This window comes from Accipiter gentilis, chromosome 16 (genome assembly GCF_929443795.1).
Source record: "Accipiter gentilis chromosome 16, bAccGen1.1, whole genome shotgun sequence".
Taxonomy (NCBI): domain Eukaryota; kingdom Metazoa; phylum Chordata; class Aves; order Accipitriformes; family Accipitridae; genus Astur; species Astur gentilis.
The window spans coordinates 29,637,331-29,657,629 of NC_064895.1; the positions used below are offsets into that span (position 1 = coordinate 29,637,331).

General features: G+C 57.8%; 2 protein-coding genes across 3 annotated transcripts; both read right to left on the reverse strand.

Moving 5' to 3' along the window:
* Nucleotides 1-1,211: 1,211 nt before the first annotated feature.
* TRIM35 (tripartite motif containing 35) lies at nt 1,212-6,342 on the reverse strand. Of its 2 annotated transcripts, none has more exons than XM_049819264.1 (7): nt 6,231-6,342; nt 4,794-5,241; nt 3,633-3,728; nt 3,048-3,278; nt 2,852-2,874; nt 2,246-2,367; nt 1,212-1,917 (listed from the first exon to the last, which is right to left on the reverse strand). In XM_049819264.1, exons 1-7 carry the CDS (start codon nt 6,311-6,313, stop codon nt 1,352-1,354), a joined length of 1,569 nt encoding a protein of 522 aa, XP_049675221.1. In that variant the 5' UTR covers nt 6,314-6,342; the 3' UTR covers nt 1,212-1,351. The 2 variants fall into 2 exon arrangements, with proteins under 2 accessions (XP_049675221.1, XP_049675219.1); XM_049819262.1 differs by having other exon boundaries at nt 3,633-3,764.
* A 1,334-nt stretch (nt 6,343-7,676) lies between these two features.
* DRC1 (dynein regulatory complex subunit 1) lies at nt 7,677-19,660 on the reverse strand. The gene is made up of 17 exons (XM_049819443.1): nt 19,542-19,660; nt 18,675-18,765; nt 18,003-18,115; nt 15,529-15,712; nt 14,774-14,911; nt 14,082-14,168; nt 13,216-13,338; nt 11,843-11,982; nt 11,379-11,513; nt 11,024-11,253; nt 10,457-10,629; nt 9,784-9,873; nt 9,269-9,355; nt 8,726-8,916; nt 8,179-8,322; nt 7,964-8,066; nt 7,677-7,831 (listed from the first exon to the last, which is right to left on the reverse strand). Exons 1-17 carry the CDS (start codon nt 19,658-19,660, stop codon nt 7,715-7,717), a joined length of 2,265 nt encoding a protein of 754 aa, XP_049675400.1. The 3' UTR covers nt 7,677-7,714.
* Between the last annotated feature and the right edge of the window lie 639 nt (nt 19,661-20,299).

The following is a 20,299-nucleotide window of genomic DNA, read 5'->3' on the forward strand; positions in this document are numbered from 1 at the left end:
AAAAAAAGTAAAAAAGGTTTCAGTTTCGCCATCCAAAGTGATGCCTCATTTCACCCTTTATTGCCATTTTTACGCCAGACACCTGCTCTGGCACTCGCAGCCGTGGGAGAAAAATGCTCCCTTTGGACCTGACAAAGACAAACACCTCATCCTGCTCCAGCCCCGGCAACTCAAAGAGCTTCACCACCTTTTTATTGTTCCCAAATAACACCTCGCTTCTGCCCAAATCGGGCACTGGATGCCCAAATTTCCAGGCAGCGCCAGCTTTTTGGGGGGGGGTGATGGGCAGCATCGGGGTGCGGTGCGGGGAGGGAGATGGGACGCTCACACCGATTTTCCTCCTTTCCCCGTATCCAGGGATGCTCGGTTGGAAATAGATAACGTCAGCTGACGTAAGGAAGGTGGAGGACCCCCGGGGTCGCCCCCGCACCGCACGCCTCCAATATCTCTCTTTTGTTTTTCCACCGCCAGCTCTCGTTCCTAAGGAGCATCCTATGCAAATGGTGAGAAACCATGGAAACCACCCGTTAATATCAGCATCCTGCCAGCGAGGTCCTGGCCCGGCTGCGCCAGGCAGCGAGGGCAGCACGGCCCACCAGGCACCCTCCCTTTCCCCAGGGCATCACCTTTAAACCCCAAGAGCTCCCCAGGGCAGAGGAAAAAGCCTTTTTGATACAATTAATATTGGGCCAGACCCAGCACAGGGTTGCAGAGGGCGGGTTTTGTCCCCCCACCCTCCCCAATCCCACCCCTGAACCTCCTCCACCTCCAAACACCAACCGCATATCATCACCTGACTCCCGGAGCTGGGGATTTACAGAAAAGCCCCTCGGAGGGCTAAAGTCATGGGGAGATGGGTAAGAGGAGATGGATTGTCACTCTCAAGGATGTCCCCATTGCTGGTTTTTCTTGTAGAGGGGAAACACACGCTTCTGCCCGTGTCCAGCCAAGCCACGTGCGATTTTCTGTCCCCAAGGTGTATGGGCAAAGGCCACCGTCCCCTACTTTTACCCACTGCAGGGAGACTCAGAGCCCTGCAAGCTGCAGCACTTGCGCAAGCTTGGAAAGCCCCTGGGTGGTTTAATTTACTATTTGCAGCCCCCTGGCAGGGAGATACCTTCTCCCCAAAGCCTCCCCAGCTTTGCTTCATGATGGAGAGGGGCAGGAAAGGAGCCAGAGCGATTTGGGCACAGAGCAGTGCGGACCCGTACTAGAAGAGCTGAGTGTTTATTGATGATTAAAAAAAAGAGACAGTACATAAATTCTGTTTCCCCTTATTTTTTTTTTTTTTCCTAAGGAAAGCTGAAAAGGCATCTGGAGAACCCCAAATGCAGGCAGGAGATGGTGACCACTAGACAGGGACATCCTCGTGGACACGGACCCGGAGGGGACAGATGCGGAGCGCCTCAGGCAGCGCACCCACCGGCGTACCCCCCACGTAGAAGTAGGGGAAGACGGTGCCTCCGAATTTCTCGTGGAAGGTGTAGATGTGGGTCTTGCGGTTGGCGTCGTAGAAGGAGAGCTCCCCTTCGTCGCAATCCAGCTCCACCCGGATCCGTCTCAGGTCACCCAGCGCCGCCTCCGAACGCGCCGTGTTGGATGCTCGGCACGTCTCGCCATCCTTCCCGGGCAGGCGGTAGATGTACCAGAAGCCGGAGCGAGCATCATGGTGGAAGGTCCAGTGGATGCCGCTGCGTGGCCGGGCCACCCCCACCCGCCAGTTCGTGATGCCGCCCAGGTCCACCTCCCAGGTGTGGAAGCCGGTGGAGAAACCACAGGAGCCCAGGATGCAGGGGGCCGAGGTGAAGCGCTCGGGATTCTCCACCAGCAGCTTGTAGCCCCCATTGGTGACGCTGGTGAGGTCCTCGGACACGGAGAGCCAGCCCGCCGCGGAGTTGGGGTCAAAGCTGAAGGGGACTGTGGTGGGGACATGCGCGTTAGGAGCCCGGATTGCCGCAGGGATGAGCTTATAGATGGACTGGAGCCCTGCATCTATCCATCCCTTCCTTTGAGGACAACGCAGTTCACCATGGAGAAATGCACCCTCAAGGGCTTCATTTTTGGGGTGCGAGTGCTCCAGAGCACCCTTTATGCTCTCTAATCCCTTTCCCCAGGCCCATCAGCCGTGGGCATGGCTGCTCCGTGCTCCTCTTCTCTCCAGCACCCACCAGCCCCGGGGCTGCCCCACGCAAAGGCCGCTTTAGCCCTGGGACAACCACCCTTTGGGGGGGACCCAGCAGCTCACCTGCAGTGATGATGTCCAGCATCTTCTTCCACACGTTGTACTGCAGCGAGCCCAGGTACTTGGCGACATCGAGGACCATCCCCGAAGGCACAGCCTCCGGCTCCTCGGCCGTGCAGGCGATCCTGGGGCAAGGGCAGAGGATGGAGATGGGTCAGGGATGGAGGAAGGGGCCGAGCTGGGTTTCCTGGCACCTACCCGGTGTTTTGGCAGGGGCTTCCTCACCAGCACCCCACATCTCCCAAACCTTCCTCTCACCCCAAGAGGGTGGCGAATCACCCCAGAAAGATCCCAGCACCAAATCCCCCCAATATCAGGGTTTTAATGCTTCCTCCAAGACTTGCAATGCTGCTTTGTTTCTGCACGTGTGCCACCCCATGAGGCACCCGGGGCGCTGCCTGGCCTTGGGGACCCCCAGCACCTTCTTCTGCCGGAGAACCCAGACCCAGAGGGGACACGTGGGTATGGGAACTCGATTGGGGCAGAGACCTCACTCTGCAGCCAGGCAGGAGACCCCGTTATGCCCCAGGGAGGGGATGCGGGGTGTGCTCAGCCGCCCCGAGCACCCTGTGTCACCAGGCAGGGGATGTGGTGGGGACCGGGACTTACCTGCGCTTGCGGTTCTTGTGGGTCTGAAAGAGAAGGAGACACCAGGCATCAGACTCCGTTTTTAAGGAATCAGGGGGGCTTGCAAACACCCAAAGGATCACCCAGCACCCTGCTCGCACCCTGACAGAGGCAGGAGGGTGCCACGGGGAGGGTGCCACCCCGCAGGGCATGGGACAGCACCCCGGCAGGGCTTTACCATGAGGAAGGTGTAGTCATCCTCCTTGAGGTCCGCCTGGAGCTGGCGGGCTTCGTTGAGCAGGGCCCGGCTCTCCTCCGCCAGCTGCTTCATCTTGCCCTCGATGAGGCCATGCTTGCGCTGCATCTCCTGCTGCACCTGGGCCAGCAGCGCCTTCTCCTCGCCCCGCAGGAACTCGTGCAGCTTCTCAAACTCCCTCCTGATCTGCTCCTCCAGCCGCACCGCTTCCACCTGCCCCATGTGGAGATGTCACCACGTCCCTTCAGAGTCCACAACTCCCCTTGGGCTCCCCCCGTCCTCCCCCTAAACGCTCCTCCGGAGCCCTCCGACCAGGTCCAGTGCTCTGGGACTCGCTGGCACCATGCTGCCCTCCCCAAATCAATGTACTTGCTGCCACAGCAGGCACAGCCCCATCACCCTGGTCCCCAATTCCCCATCCGAATCCTTCCTCTCCCCATCAGAGACGGAGTAGCCCAGGATGGGTGCAGCGCTTCACCCCAGAGCCAGCTGCATTCCTGCCCAGGGCGTGCGCACGCATGTGTCAGGATCAGGCCCATTGCCTCCTTGCCAGCAGGGACCACGCACCTGGTTGTGTTTGGAGATGGACTCGTAGGAGCGATGAACGGCCCCAAAATCCTTCGCCTTTTCCCGCAAGGAGGTCTCCATGTTCTTCAGCTTGGCCTGCGGGGAGGAGACGCCTTCAGGACCCTCGCAAGCCTACACCCAGGGTTTCCAATGCGGAAAGACAAGAGCCCCAAACCCAGTAGGACGCGGTTAAGCAGGATCCTTGCTCAATCCACCCTTTCCCCTCCTGCGGCCGAGGTCTGCCAGCGCTGCACAGGGTCAGCTCCGCGCCGGACCGTGCAAACACGCCGCCCCTAAGCAGCGAGGCAGAGGAGCTTTGCTCCATGATGAATCCTCCGCCCTGTTTTTAAGCCCTTCAAGTCCCTGCCTGTCCCGCAGCAGCCGCTGCTCCCCTCCCAGGGAGGCTGGGTACTGAGGGCAGCCCGCCAAGCCTTGCAAAACAGCAGACCCACGGCCACCCCGCACCATTTGAAATCTGGCTCGTCTCCCGTGGGCTGAGTCAGGGCGGCAACGGCTGCTTTCCCGGCCGGGAGACACGGCGGGTCCTGGCATGATGCCCAGCTCCTGGCCGGAGTCCGTCTCCTCCTCTTCCTCCTCCCCACGCAGCCATAGCTCGTCCTGCCCCGCGGGGCTCGGAGCTTTCTCCCCATCCCGTGTCCCTCCCTGGCTGGGGGAATTGTGCAACACCCCCCCCCATCCCAAACACGCTCCCAACCCCAAAGCGCTGCTGCAATAAGTGGCTGTTGCAATAACCAGCGTGGACGGATCCAGCCCGACCGAGGATGAATGAGCCGAGGAAACGCAGGGGACCAGGCCAAACCCCTCGGAGGATCACCCCGGTCCCCTTTAGCGCAGGGCAAACGGCCGTGCCCTGGGGGACGGGGTGGCACCGGGTAATTATTAGGCAGGGAGAGCGTGGGGCAGCGCTGCGGCAGGGGCACTCCCGTGGGGACCCACCCTCGCAGCGTGGCTGCTTCGTCTTTCATCCCGGCACGCCGGTGGGTACAACCACGCCGTGCACGAGCCAAAGCCCTGAGCTGGCGAGTTTGTGCCAGGGTGTGCGTGGGCTGCACCCCTCCAGATGCCTCTCTGTGCCATCGGTGTGTCGCCCCCCTCCCCCCCCCCCCCCCCAACCCCAGCTCTTCCTGGAGCATCCCTCACCCTGAAATCCACTGCCGTCTCCTGCACCGGCCGCATCTTGTGCCCTTCGTGCTGCTTGGAGCTTTGGCAGGCGAAACACGCCAGCTCCTTATCCTCCAGGCAGAAGAGTTTGGCTTCTTCGTGATGCAGGGGACAGAGGGCGGCCGCCCGGCCCCGCCGCTGTCCTTCCTCCTTGAGGATCATCTCCACCAGGTTGTTGAGCGTGTGGTTGACGTGGAGATCGTCGAACGAGGAGGCCTCTTTGCAGACGGGACAGACGTGATGCCGGTGCTCCCAAGAACGGCTCACGCAGCTCTTGCAGAAGTTGTGGCCGCAGCAAAGCGTCACGGCTTCCCGGAAAGGCTCGTAGCAGATGGGGCACAGCAGTTCTTCCTTGAAGGTGGCCGTGGAGGACGAGGCCAAGGCCACCGAGCTGCTGGCCGAGGGGCTGGCTCTCTTCTCCATGGCGCTGGGGAGAGAGAGAGAGAGAGGATGGAGGGATGGAGGCAGGGAGGCCGGAGCGGGTTTTTTTGGGAGCCCCGGCTGGAAAAACAGCCCCGTTCCTGATGCAATCGGTTTCCTGCCTGTGACTCACCCCCGCAGCTCCCTCCCCGGGCAGGCAACCGGCTGAGTGACACCGCCCGGGGCCACTGGCAGCCGCCAAGGGCGGGCGGGCTCCGGCCGCCGCGCCGGGATGCGGCGGGTCCGCGGGGAAGGGGCCGGGGGCGGCCGGACACTGCGCGGGGCTTGTCCCGGGAACCGGACCCTCAGCCCCGGGGTAGACCCGCTGCCCGGACCACCCCCGCCACCCCCGGGGCTGCTCCGCTGCCCGGACCCGGACCTTCACCCCCGGACCAGCCCCGCTGCCCGGACCCGGACCCCCGGACCAGCCCCGCTGCCCGGACCTCCCCCACCACCCCCGAGGCTGCTCCGCTGCCCGGACCCGGACCCCCGGACCAGCCCCGCTGCCCGGACCTCCCCCACCACCCCCGAGGCTGCTCCGCTGCCCGGACCCGGACCTTCACCCCCGGGGCAGCCCCGCTGCATGGACCCGGACCCGGACCTTCACCCCCGGGGCAGCCCCGCTGCATGGACCCGGACCCGGACCTTCACCCCCGGACCAGCCCCGCTGCCCGGACCACCCCCACCGCCCCCGGGGCTGCTCCGCTGCCAGGACCCGGACTCGGACCTTCACTCCCGGGGCAGCCCCGCTGCCCGGACCCCCACCACTCTCCCCCGGGGCTGCTCCGCTGCCAGGACCCGGACCCGGACGCCCACTCCTGGGGCAGCCCCGCTGCCCGGACCCGGACCCGGACCCCCAACCACCACCCCCGGGGCTGCTCCGCTGCCGGGACCCTAGCCCAGGGGGCAGCACCGGTACCCAGGCCCCAGTGCCCATGCATAGGGATGCCCAGCGCCTTGCACCGGAGGCGGCGGAAGGGGGGGAGGCTGCCCTACCTTGCGGAGGGAGAGCGGCAGCGCTTGCAGCGGCCCCTCCGCCGCGACGGGCGGCGAGGGTCCCAGTCAGGCGTCTGCAACATCCCAGGACCGGGACTTGTCCGGTGCCGGCGGCAACGAGGGCGCCCGGGGGGGGCGGAGCGGGGCGGGCGGGGGCCGGGCTGCAGCCGCTGGGGCGGGCCCCCGCCCGGGCACGGCCCCACAAGCCCACCGCCCCCCCGGTCCGGAGGGTCTCCCGGCCCCCCCCCCCCCCGACTTCAGCCCTCTCGCTGCTGCTGGGGGGGCTTTTTCACTGGTTCATGATTCCCCCCACGCACACCCCGTGCTTGTCCCGTGGGGGGTTTAGGGCTCTCTTGCCACCCCCGCCCCCCTCCCCGTGGGGCAGGGACCGCTGACACCCACTCGCTCGCCTCCCTCCGCGATTACAGGAGCTGGAGGCTGCTCGGTCCCGGATTGTCGGGACATCCCCTGACTCTGGGAGCTGGTGCCTCGGCGGTCCCGGGACCCCGGCAGAGCAAGCCCAGATATGGTGGGTGGTGTTTGCCGCTCCCCTATCCCAGGCAAAGCGCCCATCCCTGCCTTCCCTGCCCCGAAACTCTTTCCTTGCCTTCCACCCTCTCAGTCTTGGCCTTTCTGTTTGCATTTCTGCCCTGTGGATCCCGCTGTACCCCAGGGGTACAGCGAGCAAGCTGAGCCACGGGATTGCCAGCCCTTGAACTGAACGGATCTCCAGATGGGGACCAGGAGAAAAGTGAAAACTATTCCAAGGGCACAGATACCCAGTGAGCAAAAAAACCCCAACAATGGTGTTATTCTGCTCTGGTATGAGAAACTGCTGATGCTGTGTTAGCGTTAGGCAGGGGAGTCAAGGTTAAAGATAAAGCTGGCTAGGAAGCCTGTACTGGGAATGAGATATAACTGGTGTGAACCAGAGGAGTGGAAGGGACGCATGGATGCGACGTGGCCCTCCTGGAGATAACTCTGCCAGTAGCACCGCTTTGGGCTGATATCACCCTGGAAATGCCTAATTTAGGTACAGATGTAGCAGCACTGGGACTGATGACGGAAAAGTAATTGGGGATGGGTTGTTCGGGAGGAGTACGGGGGGAGAAAAGGAGGTGGTGGGGCAGCAAAAGGAAAAGGGGGGAACAAGGTGTAAAGTCAGGTAGAGAAAGGTGGGCTCTCCTGAAGCCAAGACACCTCGGGATGGTGGGGATGCTGACCTGCGGAAGGTGGAGGCTCCTGCCTGGCTTTGGCTCCACAGGGAAGGGAGGACACAGACCACACGGCTTTGTGGCATGAGCGGGGAAACACTTTCCCACAGCGCCGTGAGTCCCCTGGATTGGGGGGGATGCTTGGCTGCGGCTCCCCAGCATCTTCAGAGGCAAAAGGGTTGCTCCTCGCAGGCCACACGCACGCTCACAGCTCGGGTTTAGGAACGGTTTATTAGTCCTTGCCAGAAAGCCATGGCTCCAGACACAGCTTCAGCTCGGGGCAGAGAAAAGTCGTGCCCTGGCCCTGGGGACCCACTGCGCTTCCCCAGGGCAAGACAGGTTCAGGTCCATCCACTTCGTGGGAGGGGAGAGCAGCTTGCTGTTCACCTGTGGGGAGAAGCACCCCGAGCCTGACACTGATGGGCTCCAGGCAGTGGCCCCCATGTCTGGGAACTCTGCGTGGGGCACACGTGGTGGGATGTCCCCAGGCTGCAGGGGAGGAGGGGATGCCGCACTCACCCCGGAGCTGATGTACTCCTCCAGCAGCAGGCACAGCTCCGAGTTCTGCTGCTGCAGGAGGGCCACTTCGGCGAGCAGGCTGGCTCTCTGCATGAGGATCTCGCTGGGCAAGAAGGGCAGAGGGTTGACGCAGCCAGTCGACGCCAGCCCCTCTGCGGTTCCCCCAGCCATGCCACCAGCCTGCCCTGTCCCCAACAGCACTGGCAGGTACTCACTAATATTCCTCCAGTGCCACCACCAGCGCATCCCACAGCTTCAACGTTGGCTCGGGGATAACGTGTGCCAGGGCTTCCCAGTACTCCTCGTCCTTGGAGCTGTCCCGTACCTGTAGCACCTCCTTTGCTGATCTGTCCTTCTGCCTGGGGGCCAGAGAACAAAGCCCTGGGGCTCAGCTCTTCATGGGTGACCAACAGCCCCATACGCCTCAGCTGCACTGAGTACCATGGCCATCGTCACATGAATGAGCACGACCCCACGGCTGGTACCTGCCTGCCCCATGGCTTTCTTCCCTCCCCAGGCTGCTGGTCATCTCCTGCCTGGTTGTCCCCAGCCATCCCTTGCTCAGGCACCGTCTGTACCCCCTTGCCATGGTGGGACCCTCCTCACCCCTCTGTAATCTTGCAGGGCAGGCAGAGGAAGCTCTTGCACCATCCAGGGCAATACAGTCACTCCCAGCCCTGGCTGCACACCCCCATAGCCCCCTCTGTGCCCCAGTGTGGCTCCCTCCCAGTGACAACAGCCCCGCTCTACCTCTACTCCTACCTCAGCTTGTCAAAACCCCGCACAAAAGCTTTCAGGATCTTTAGGACATCATCAGCATGGAAGTACACAGATGGAAGGGAGCCCAGCGAGCTCCGAGGGGATTTGAGCTTGTTCCTCTGGGCACTGGATCCACCGTCCTCTCTGTCCTCAGCTAGATCCATGACATCTTCTGCACCTGGGCTGCCCTGGCTCTGGAGGGAAGGCCAGCAAGCTGGGCAATGTGCCTTCCACCACCTCCTCCTCCCCAAGAGCCACCTTCCCTCTGGGAGCTTCCACCTGCCCGCAGCCTTGTCCCTTGGCAAATTTAGGGAGCTGAGGCAAAAATTCATGTGCAAGAGGCTCTGTTCAGCCATGGCAGAAGAAGATTACAAACCCTCAGCCCTGGCATGTTCACCTCCCTTGTCCAGTCACAGGGAAACATTTCAGGGTCAACAAGCTGGTCCCCCTCTCTGCCTTCCCTGGGTGTTCAGATGTTCTGCTCCCCCCTTCCCTGGACCTCTGGCTTTGCTGGGCTCTCCCCACTGCTGTCCCTGGTGGTCCCACCTGACTGACAGCCATGTCCTGGGCTTTGTACTTCAAGAAAAAATCCACCAGCTGGTACAGGTCATCCTCACTGTCAATCTCGAGGGCCTAGGGAGCAGAGGAACCAGGTTAGCATTCCTCAAAGACGTCACAGGACGGGGAGAGAAATGAAGAGCATTTCCCAGGAGCAGAGAGTGCCCCTCTGGCAATACCACGCAAGGCAGGAGTGGATGGTAAGAAGTGGTTAGTGTGGGACAGCTGGGGGTATCTGTGGATGGGAGAGTCTGAGAACAGGCTGGAGGGGCCCTGGAGATGTTGTTTAATTCGTCAGCAGGATGGCCTTGAGCTGAGAAGTGTCTGGCCACAGTGCTTCACACCCTCCCGCCATGCTCTTCCTGCCCCAGAGTCCCCCCAGCAGCCCAGCCGGACCTCGCTGGGGCAGCTCAGTTCTGTGCCATGTGGACAAGGGACAGAGAGCTTTCTCCGGTGACTGCCAGCCTTCCCTACAGCCCCTGATGGGTCAAGGCACAACTCACCGCAAAGATGGAGTCGAGCTTCATGAGGGTACGCTCGTGCCTCCCCAGCGCCTGCAGGGACCTCAGCAGCTTGCTCTCAATGAGGAAACCCTTGGGAGACAGGCAGAGAAGAGGGTGCAGAGAAATAGCACATCCAGCCCTGCACAGAAGCCAGCCCATGCCACGCTATGGCCGTGCCATCCTGCGACAGCGGGCTGAGCGGGGAGGGTGGGCAGTGGCTGGGCAACGTGAGGCTGGCAGGGCCAGGAGGCTCTGGAACAGCCAGCCAGCAGACAGGGAAGGTAGAGTCATCAGCAGGGCGATGCCAAAAGGATGTCATGATCTGAAGCTCTTGTTGAGTGTCCCGAGAGGCAGGGAACAGTCTGGAGGATCAGATGCAGTAGGTTTGCCTGTGCTTATTCTGGCCTGGGGAGATGTGGATTTGTGCAACGGGGCCTGCCAATACCTTTTATTAGCATCATATATGTGCCACAGACAGTGGAAAGACCTGGAGATCCTCTCCTGGCCCGTGGGGCAGCAATCTGACAACAGGCTGCTTGGCATAGCAAGGCAGTGCCATGCAGAACCCTTCACCCCAAGATGTGGAGCTCAGAAGAGATCCACCACAAGCCAGAGCAACCCCAGGACAGCATGCCTGCTCCCTGGTCAAGGCATGTGCTACATTGTCACGCACCGACTCGTCACTGATGAGCTCCAGAATCCTCTTGGCAGTCTTCTTGGAGATATTTCGCAGGGGTGTGACTCTACCCTCAACCTTTGCTGTGTTTTCTTTTCCTCCTTCTCCACTGCCCACTTCTTCCTTCTCCTTCTCTCTCCCTTCCTCCTCCTGTCCCCCAGAGCTGCTCTCTGAAACATGAAGAAGGGTGAGCAAAAGCCTTTGTGCTTTGAGTGTGCTCCTCAGGCTGTGCTCCCCAGTCACATCTCTGCAGGAGTCATCAGGGAAATCACAGTTGTTCCCCACAACCTGGAAAACACCCCAAAGATCTTGGGACACGAGCTGGCTCTTGGTTGGCTTGTCTGGAACTGGGAGCACTGGGCAAAAATACAGTGCAAAGATCCCCAAGCTGGCTTGGCAGGAGTCAGCTCAGGGCTGGGGACAGCCCCTGTCTGGGCTTGCAATGTCACCCCTGTAAGATCCCACCTTGCAATGGCAAGGACAGGAGTGACAGAAGGGGCTGTCATGGAGGAAGGTGAGGGTCTCCCAGTGCCACAAGGATGACAAAAGCATTGGGCATCCCACCTGTCAGGACTTCTGCAGCCAGCTTGGTCGCCATCCTCTTCACCTTGTAATGCCCGAGGGGGCCAACGTTATTCAGGAACCAGTAACGAGGCTCTTCCCAGGGTAGTCCCAGTTGCTGAGTGTGAATGACACGGTCTGCATCGAGGGCTTTCCGCATCAGCCCTTTGGCTTCCTCCTCGTTCATAAGCCAGACCTCTGTGAATTTCTCAGCATCACTTATAGCAAAGTGCCTGTGTAGAAGGGAGATGGCCCATGGAAGGAGGCTCTGTGCCCCAAAACGATGAGTCAGCTTCCCCCGCACCTCACTTAGGTGCTCCGAGGCCTCATCATGGGTGGGTGCCCACGCACACCCCACCTCATCCTCCTCTGCACCTCCTTGCACTGCCCCGTGATGCGCTCGCAGTCGGCTGCCAGGCTGTGGTTCTCCTCTCTGAACTGCTTCTCTTGGTTAGCCAGTTTTGTTCTCAGGTTATTGAGCAAGCTGTGGAGCCTGGGGAGGGACAGCAAAGCTGGGCAGCCCCAAAGAGGCATCTTCAGGCATACCCAGCTTGTATGGAGACTTTGGGATGTAGGGCTGCTTATCTATTACTCAGTGCCAAGGCGTGACTGACTCTGGTGCAGCTGGCACAGGTTGGCCATGGCCAGCCTATTCAAAGTGCTCTGGGGATGGCCCTGCTTTGGGCTAACCCCTGCCCCTGCCCAGGGATGGGCTGGGACAGAGCTCGTTGGCCTGTGCTAGGTGATGGGCTCCACAAAAAATGGCATATGGGAGGTAATGGCAGGTAAGGCAGAGCCCATCTTCCAGGGATGGGTTTTTACCGGTTGAGCTTCCTTTTCTGCTGGGATCTGATTATGGTGTTCTCCTCATCCTGTTTCCTAAGCACCTGAAGGTTGTACTCCAGCTTCTCCTGGTTCAGCTGATAGACAGCTTTCATCTGCTGGAGCTGCCTCTCCAGGTTCTGGCATTCCAAAAAACATGAAAACAAGCCATGCCGTGAGCAAAAGCCACACTGAAGCCTGGATCCTACTAATCTCCAGCATGCTGCTGCCTCCCTCCCCATATGGCTCAGAGCCATCTGCGAACATTACACGCTCCGTGTCACCTTCCAGGTTATCAATATGACAGCGAAGAAACTGCAAAGTCAGGACTGCCCTCGCTGGACTTGCCTTTTCAGGCTGACAGGGACGTTGTAACAGTAATATTTCACTTGCAGTTGTGCAAAACCTTCTAGACATAAGCCCTAGATGGTCATAAGCCCTGAGCTTCCTAGGAGGACATCCCATGGGACACACAATGAGCCTTTCTAAAGTCCAAATGCAACATGTCCTGTTTCTACTGTGTAGCCCAGGAAACAACACACAACAACTAGCAGGGGAGGTGTCAGTGGCAGCAGGGCTTTCTGCTGAGCAGAGGAGGCTGAATAATGCTGGGCAAAGCCAAACCTGACATCCCAGGACCAATGCCGGGGCTGCGGTCCAGGGGACTGGCAAGATTGCAGAGAGCCACAGATGCACTGCTTTGTTGCCACCGCTGCTCGCAGAGAATGCAGTGGTTTAAAAGGTATCTGTATCTCAGGGAAGCCATGGCTATGAGGTTTGGATCTGTGGTGAGAGCCCGTGGTGCATGTTCAGCCAGTGGTGTGCCAGGGCTGTGCTCTTCCACTGCATGCCCTCCTACCTGAGTAAGTGCAAACTCATGACAGTTCTCACACCAGGTGGATTTCACGGGCATTAGAGAAATCATGGTCTACGGCTAGATGTCAAAGGAAAAAGCTCACACCTCCTAGGCCAAGACCCTGAAAAATTTGGAAATTGGGTTGACCTGAAATGATCTGGTGTCAGGACACTCACACTGTTCAATCCTCCTATCAATCATGATGCCAGCAGTAGCAAATCCCTCGACATTTCTGAGGTGCTTCAGATGTCCTAGAGCTACAGTTCACGTGCTACAGACCTCTGAGAGCCAAGGGCAGACAGACACTGTGGTGTAGAATCCATGGAGAGGAGAGAACAACAGCTCCATCACCCTGTTGACACGGTGCTGGACTGTGCACGCTGAAGAGCTGAGGTGACCAGATACCAGCTGCAGCTTTCATACCACCTAGATGCCCCACAATCAGCTACGCACAGAAAACCTCAGGGAGATCTGATTCACTGCCTCCCCACATGGCACACGCCAGCCTTTTCTGTACCTGCACATCGTTCTCCAGCTGGATCTTCATGCTGTTATACTCCTCCTCATCCTGTACCCGCAGCCGATTCAGCTGTTTCTCAAACTCTTCCACCTTCCTCATACGGGCATGCAGGTATTCCAGCTACAGGCAAAAGGAGAATGTCATCCATCAGTGGTGACAGCTTCCTCCCGTGATCACAGCTACTTTGGCCAGCCCAAAGCAAGGTCATGCATGGATAATACCACTGCAGAGCAGGCTGAAAAACTGCCCCTCTGCCCACCACACTCCTTAGGAACCAGCTGCCTTCATGTACATGTGTCTTTCAAGGCAGCCCAGTGCTGGAGAGCAGCACTGGTCCTGGCAGCCTTTGGACCCTCACCACAAGACAGACGTTGAGGTGCTGGAGCCTGTCCAAAGAATGGCAACAAAGCTGGTGAGGGGCCTGGAGTACAAGTCTCATGAGGAACAGCTGAGGAACTGGGGTTGTTAACCTGGAGAAAAGGAGGCTGAGGGGAGACCTTATCGCTCTCTACAACTACCTAAAAGGAGGTTGTAGCAAGGTGGGGGTCAGTCTCTTCTCCCAAGTAACGAGTGATAGGACAATAGGAAAGGGCCTCAAATTGCACCAGAAGATGTTTAGATTGGATATTAGGAAAAATTTCTTCACTGAAAGGGTTGTCAAGCACTGGAACAGGCTGCCCAGGGAAGTGGTTGAGTCACCATCCCTGGAGGTATTTAGAAGACATAGATGTGGTGCTTAGGGACATGGTTTAGTGGTGGACTTCGCAGTGCTAGGTTAATGGTTGGACTCAATGATCTTAAGGGTCTATTCCAACCTAAATGATTCTATGAGTCTACAATTCTAAATCTCACATGGACCTTACCTCCTGTGCGTTGTGGGCCTGGATGGCTTCCTCCCATTTCTTCCTGTTGTTGTCCAGCAGCTCTCGCCGTTCAAGCTCAAAAGCTTTCTGTGAAGGAGACAGAGCCCTTCACCATCATGCTGGCACCACTCCTTGCCAACCTTATGCTGGCCCAGGCTAGCAGCCTCCAGGAAAGGATCAGCTGCAGACTGGTGCCACTGTCCAATGAACACATACTGTTCCCTCCTCTCCATGCCAGGACCCTGCTGGCAGACACCTCACACTGTGACCCAATGAGGGCTGCTGCTATCAGCCACCCAGAGCTGGGAGGGATGCTCTGGGTGGTGGGTAGCTCTGCGAGTTGACTGGAAATCAAGGGTAAGGCTAACGAACCACAGTGGTCCTTTCTGGCTTTTAGAGATGAATAATCAGCCATCAAGCAGCAACAGCGTTCACATGCCACCGAGTTGCTCTGCACTGAACCACAGTCATTCACAGCACAGAACAAACCAGTCTCTCAGCACTCAGCACCATTCAGTGCCCCTGCTTGGCTGGATTTCAGCCTCATTCACCAAGACATCAGCCCTGCTGCTCTGGACAGTAGTCAACCCAGCCAGTGCAATGAGCCTGAGGCTTTTTTGCCATAGATATGGAGAAGCAAGCGGCTGCAGGTTTTCTCATTGGACTCTTCCTTCACCATGTGAACTGGCTACCTCAATCTGCAGGAGTTCATGGCGGTAATTTTTCAGCATGAGCCTGATCTGTTCCTCCATTCTCTCCAAAAGCAAGTGAATATCATCTGACTGCTTCTTAATGGCCCACACGTATTGTTCATCTTTTTTTTTCAGCTCCTGGAGGAGGAGAGCAGATGCTGAAATCAGAGAGAAGTATTTGACCAGAAGTCCTCAGGGGCTAAGTGAGATGGTAAGACCCAGACACTGCCTTTTCCAAAGAAGAAGAGGAGTTGAGAACAAAGAGCCAAAGTCAAGAGGTAGTTAGGAGGGAAGATGGGAGGAGAGACAGATCATCGCTGCCAAAAGGTCCAGGTGAGATGGAGTGGGAGGTGACATGCTGTGCCTGCAGACATACCACTCCTTCTCTGGGGGCCAGGGAACCTGCTATGGGGAAGGCTTTCTTCTCTCTCCAAAAACACTCCCCCTCTCTGCTCATTTGCCTTTTTTTTATGGTGCAGTCTGGGACCTGCCAGTTTGTCTTACTGCTGCCAGTGTCCTGTGTGTCTTGTCCTTGTACACTGAACAGGGCACCCGATCTCATCATCCACATTGGGATGCTGGCACAGCAACTCCTGGCACAGTTTTGACCCAGACCAACTGACACTACACAGATCCCTGCCACGTAATGGTGAATTGAAGAGCAAGACAGGGATGGCCACTGCTTTAGAACAGCATTCTCCAGAGCTTAAAACCCCCCATTCTTCCCAGTTGCCCCTGCCTGGTCCCCACGCTACCTGCTGCAGTTCACCGATGAGCTTGTTCTTCTCCTCCAGAAGCAGCGCGCACTGCTGCTGCTGTTGGTTCAGCAGCTGCCACAGCTCCTGTGGCATCGTCATCTCCTTGGCCAAGGCCCACTTGGAGGTGATCTCCTCAAACTTGTATGTGCTAGACTTGGCTTCATTCTCCAGCTTCTCCACCCTGCAGGCAGTAAGGAGCACATGGCAAACAGGGAGCTGGTGCAGGGCAGCAAGTTCTTCAGATGTGGTTCAGTGGCCCATGCTGCAGGAGCACTTTCCTGCATAACCCAGTTTGAATTCAAAGTGACATCAAGATATCAGTGGAGCAGTAGCTTTCTTGCAAGTGCTTGTTAGAGCATCCGACAAGGGCAGAGCTGGCATCCTGCAGTCCCTTCTCTTCAGACTGGCATTTTCCCAGCTCTGCCCTTCCCCAGTGCTCTAACAACTGCTTATTTGGAGGAGAAAAGACTAAAGAGCTCAGCTCAAGCTTCACATGGAGCACTAGTTCTTCTGCCAAGCGAGCTGTCTCTGGGCAAGAGGTGATGTACAAGCAGTACCAAACAGCCTCCCAGCTACATCTAGACTTGGTAGTCAAACCGTCCAGAGACCATACTCCAGCTAAAGCCAAATGGCACTGAACAGCCGACATCCATATTACAAAAGTCTTTCCTCTTCCAAACAGAGGCACCATCCAACATGCTCTGGGGATGGCTCTTGGGTCAGGCTGAACGGTGGCCACCACCGTTGCTATACAGGCCGTTGCTGGACACACCACCCAGTTCCTTAATGAGATTCCCACTGGGAATCCCACTGAGCAAGGGACACACATCCTGCTACAGCCAGCCTCACATAAAATGTTCCTACAGTGCCCTCCAAAGGCAGTAGGAGCAAAAACTCAGTGTTTCCTAGCTGGCCTCAGAATCCTGGGGCCAGGGCTGAAAGAGCCAGTCCCTTGGATACTGCCCAGCTCCACTGGTGAAGCAGGACAGATTTGCCCAGGAAGGCATACAGAGAGGTTCAGAGAATAACCGAGGCTGGAAGGGCTTCGGGAAATCCCTGGCTCCTGGTCACAGTAGGATTAACTTCAACGTCAGAGCAGGTTGTGCAGGGCCCTGTCCAGGCATGTGCTGAGTATCTCCGCGGAGGATCTCTACACCACCAGGGGCTCCTGACCCAGCATCTGACCACTCTCACTGCAAAGACCTTAATACCCAATTTCTCAAATTAGCACAGCCTCACGTTCTTCCCACTCCTCACACACAGCCTGATGTGGCTGTTCCCACACATTCCCATAGTATGGCTAATAACTACTCCTATCTCTCTGACTGGAGGGCAACCTCTGGAAACAGGCCATTTACTGAGACACCTTTTAGCCCAAGGTGGCACATTCTTTACCACGGTGTCACCTCCAGGCTCAGGAGAGCTGCTCAGCAAGCCAGAAGCAAGGGCAGCTGCACCTGCGCTTCTCAAGCAGGAAGACCACAAGTATACGTGGTACAGGCTCCTGGTGAAAAGTTGAGAACAAGCTGCGTTTCTCACACTCTGGAGCTCTAGATGCGATGGGTATGGAGATTTGTAACCAGCCAGTCCGTAGTACTGCAGTGCCACCTGGGGAAGCCACTAGCCTTGACCTTGTCCAGGTTTTGGCTGGGACAGAGTTAATCTTCTTCCTAGTAACTGGTACAGTGTGTTTTGGATTTAGTGTGAGCATAATGTTGATAACACATTGATGTTTTAGTTGTTGCTAAGTAGCCCATATCCTAAGTTAAAGATTTTTCAGTTTCCCATGCTCTGTCAGCAAGCAGGTGTACAAGAAGCTGGGAGGGAACATGGCCAGGACAGCTGACCTGAACTTGCCAAAGGGATATTCCATACCATAGGATGTCATGCTCAGTACATAAACCAGGGGGGTCATGCTCAGTATATAACTAGGAGGAGTTGGCTGATAGGGGCGGATCACTGCCTGGGCATTGGTCAGTGGGTGGTGAGCAATTGCATTGTGCATCATTTGTGTTTTCTTGGGGTTTATTTCCTTTTTTATTATTATTATATTCCTTTCCATTACTATCATTATTTTTTATTATTATTATTGTTAGGTTAGATTATATTTTATTTTACTTTAGTTATTAAATCGTTCTCATCTCAACCCACAAGTTACTTTTTTTTTTTTTTTTTTGATTCTCATCCCCATCTCACTGGGTGGGGGAGAGTGAGCAAGCAGCTGTGTGGTGTGCCTAGTTGCTGCCTGGGGTTAAACCATAACAACCTGCAGAGCTCTACAGAGATCCAGCTGTGGCAGGTGGGACCCAGAGATTCTTTGTTTGCCTAAATTTTCCTTTTGAACATAAATTCAGTATAGCCCTAACTGCTAAGTGTTCCTGGATGACCGGCATTAGAATGTCCTCAGAAAGCTGCACCAACATTTGCACTGCTCCTTCCCAGCAGCGCAGACCCACTGTGCAGTCTCTTACCTCTGTAGCTTCAGCTCTGCCTCCTCCGCCCTCCTTTTCACTTCTCTCAAGTCAGCAGCCACCTGGATATTTGTCACCATCTGCGTGCCATCAAAAAGCAGCTTGGCCAGCCTCTGTGAAGGAGGTGGTACATGTCTCATACCTAGAGACTTGAGCTCTGGAAGGAGGGATACTGGAGCAACTTTTGCTATGCCTGTCCACAGTCTGGCTCCTATCCCTATGCTGAGGTGCCTAAGTGGACCTATAAGCCCTGTCTTCCCATGCTATGGCAAGATTGAGGAGCACTGCATGGACCTCAATGCACCCATGGGTCCTCCCTCTCCTTGGAAAGCCCTGCAGGCCATCAGCACCACGAGGAATGTGCTCAGAGCACCTTCTTGTTTTGCTTCCCCTGCATGTGCAGATGGGGCTAGGTGTTTGAGTTGGGGTTTGGATGCACGGCGTCAGTCCCAGATCCTTCCAATCCATGGGCTGCTTGTCACAGGGAAATCATATCCCCAGGGTCTGGCCCAAGAATCACTCCCCACTCAGTCCTGAGGAGCTTCTGTCCCTGCTTCTTCTCACATAAATGCTGCTCTGTGACACTAAGCACCACCCGAAGGTAAAACGAGGGTAAAGCCAAATGTCTAGAGGTCAGGGACCTGAGAGGACCTTCCTGTGCTACTGCCGCACCTGCCTGCTCTCCTCAATCTGCTTGTGGCTCCTTCTCTGCTCTTCCTCCACCTGAGCCACCTTCAGCTCCACATCTTCTCCAAGGGCCTCCCTGGGCAGAAAAGGGGAAAAACCAGAACATTTTACAAGACACCATCTTTCTAAAGCTCGGAAATGGCCTTGGATCTGGGATCCCAGCCCAGACCGCATGGTTCAGCACAGCACACTTCGCTGTCTCTTCCCCTCAGTACATTTAGTCCCAGGTCAGGAGGTCCCCACAGCTGCAGAAAAGAGACAGGAAAGGGTAGGACAGCCTCCTCGAGGGAAAATGGGGTCCAGGCTTCCCTTTCTGGAGCTGGGAGTGCAGCCCAGGGCTGGTTACTGCTGCAGCACAGGGCTGGGGGAATCAGCCCTTGTTTGCTTCTCAAGGGGAGGAGGGCAGAGGCTGTCTGGGGGCAGCCCTTGGGTGGGGTGACTGTGGTGGACCCTTGCCTGGCCATGAAGACAGCCCACTTCTGTCTGGAGCCATTTCAGTATTAGCACCGACCCCATGCTAGTTGCTTGGGACCCTTAGTGTAACCTAAAGGGAACGCTCTGGGATCAGGAAGGAGAAAACAGGAGAAAAAAGGATGAGGGATCTGGAACCGGCACTGGTTTGAGGGTGGGAACGTCCACCACGGTGCCAGTTCGGGGAAAAGAGGAAACCCTCCCAGTTCGGGGAAGAGGAAACCCCCTGTGACCAGACGCGGGGTCTGGGGAGGAGGTGCGCGACTTGGTGCCGGCTGGGAGCAGGGAAGGGGCCCGGGCCCAGCTCGGGTTGAGGGGGAGCCGGCTGGGGGTGCAGGCCGCCGCAACCGGGGTGCTGGCGGACGAGCTCCCGTCTCTCACCGGCGCTTGGCATCGAGGCGGGCGGCAAGGCGGCGGCGGCGGGCGGCGATTCGCTCCTGGGGGCCGGGGCCGGGGTCGCTGAGAGCCGGGGCCGGGTCCCGCCAGCCCGCCGCCGCCATAGCGCCCGCTCCCCGCCTCAGGCAGCCCCGTCTGAGGCGGCGACCGCGCATGCGCGCCGCGCGGCTGCAGCGTCGCGGCGCCGCCTAGCAACGCCAGGGGAGCGCATGCGCGCCGCCGCCAGCCGCTCTCCCCCGCCAGCCGGCAACCGGCACGGCTGCGCATGCGCGCCGCAGCTTCCCGCCCACCCGAGCAGGCCCCGTTGCTGCGCGTGCCCCCTGAGGCAACAGCCCTGAGGCGGTAGAGGGGGAAACGCGGGCTTGATCCCGAGCGAAGGAGCGAAAAAGGGGGAGAAAGGGCGAATTATTGGGGTGAAAAACGTCTGCGGGGGCACTCTGAGGTACTGCAGGGGCTCTGTGTCCTCTGCGCTGCACCGCTGGTACTGGTTGGGTCGGCAGATCCCCCTGTTGATACCGAAAAGCCGGTCGAAGAAACTCTCTGAGACTGGTTTTGGAGTTTTAGAAAGCAGGCGTTCTTTATTGCAGCGCTGGAGGCACGGTGGATAGTTCCACCTAGCGTGCATACCACAGCTTTAGCACAAACAGGTTCTATAGAATAACCAAGTGCATATTAATCAGATTAGTATACATATACATAGAAATGATTATAACTGATTATCATTGTACTGCCTACAGCTGATC

What these genes read in the sequence shown, in the direction of transcription:
- TRIM35 (XM_049819262.1), bottom strand. Translation starts at nt 6,313, where the DNA reads ATGTTGCAGACGCCTGACTGGGACCCTCGCCGCCCGTCGCGGCGGAGG. An exon ending in CCATCTCCAAACACAACCAG is followed by an intron (nt 3,279 to 3,632) that starts GTGCGTGGTCCC and finishes CACATGGGGCAG; the next exon opens with GTGGAAGCGGTGCGGCTGGA. An exon ending in ATGACTACACCTTCCTCATG is followed by an intron (nt 2,875 to 3,047) that starts GTAAAGCCCTGC and finishes CTTCTCTTTCAG; the next exon opens with ACCCACAAGAACCGCAAGCG.
- DRC1 (XM_049819443.1), bottom strand. Translation starts at nt 19,660, where the DNA reads ATGGCGGCGGCGGGCTGGCGGGACCCGGCCCCGGCTCTCAGCGACCCC. An exon ending in CGCCTCGATGCCAAGCGCCG is followed by an intron (nt 18,766 to 19,541) that starts GTGAGAGACGGG and finishes TTTTCTGCCCAG; the next exon opens with GGAGGCCCTTGGAGAAGATG. An exon ending in CGGGGTTTTGACAAGCTGAG is followed by an intron (nt 8,323 to 8,725) that starts GTAGGAGTAGAG and finishes TCTGGCCCCCAG; the next exon opens with GCAGAAGGACAGATCAGCAA.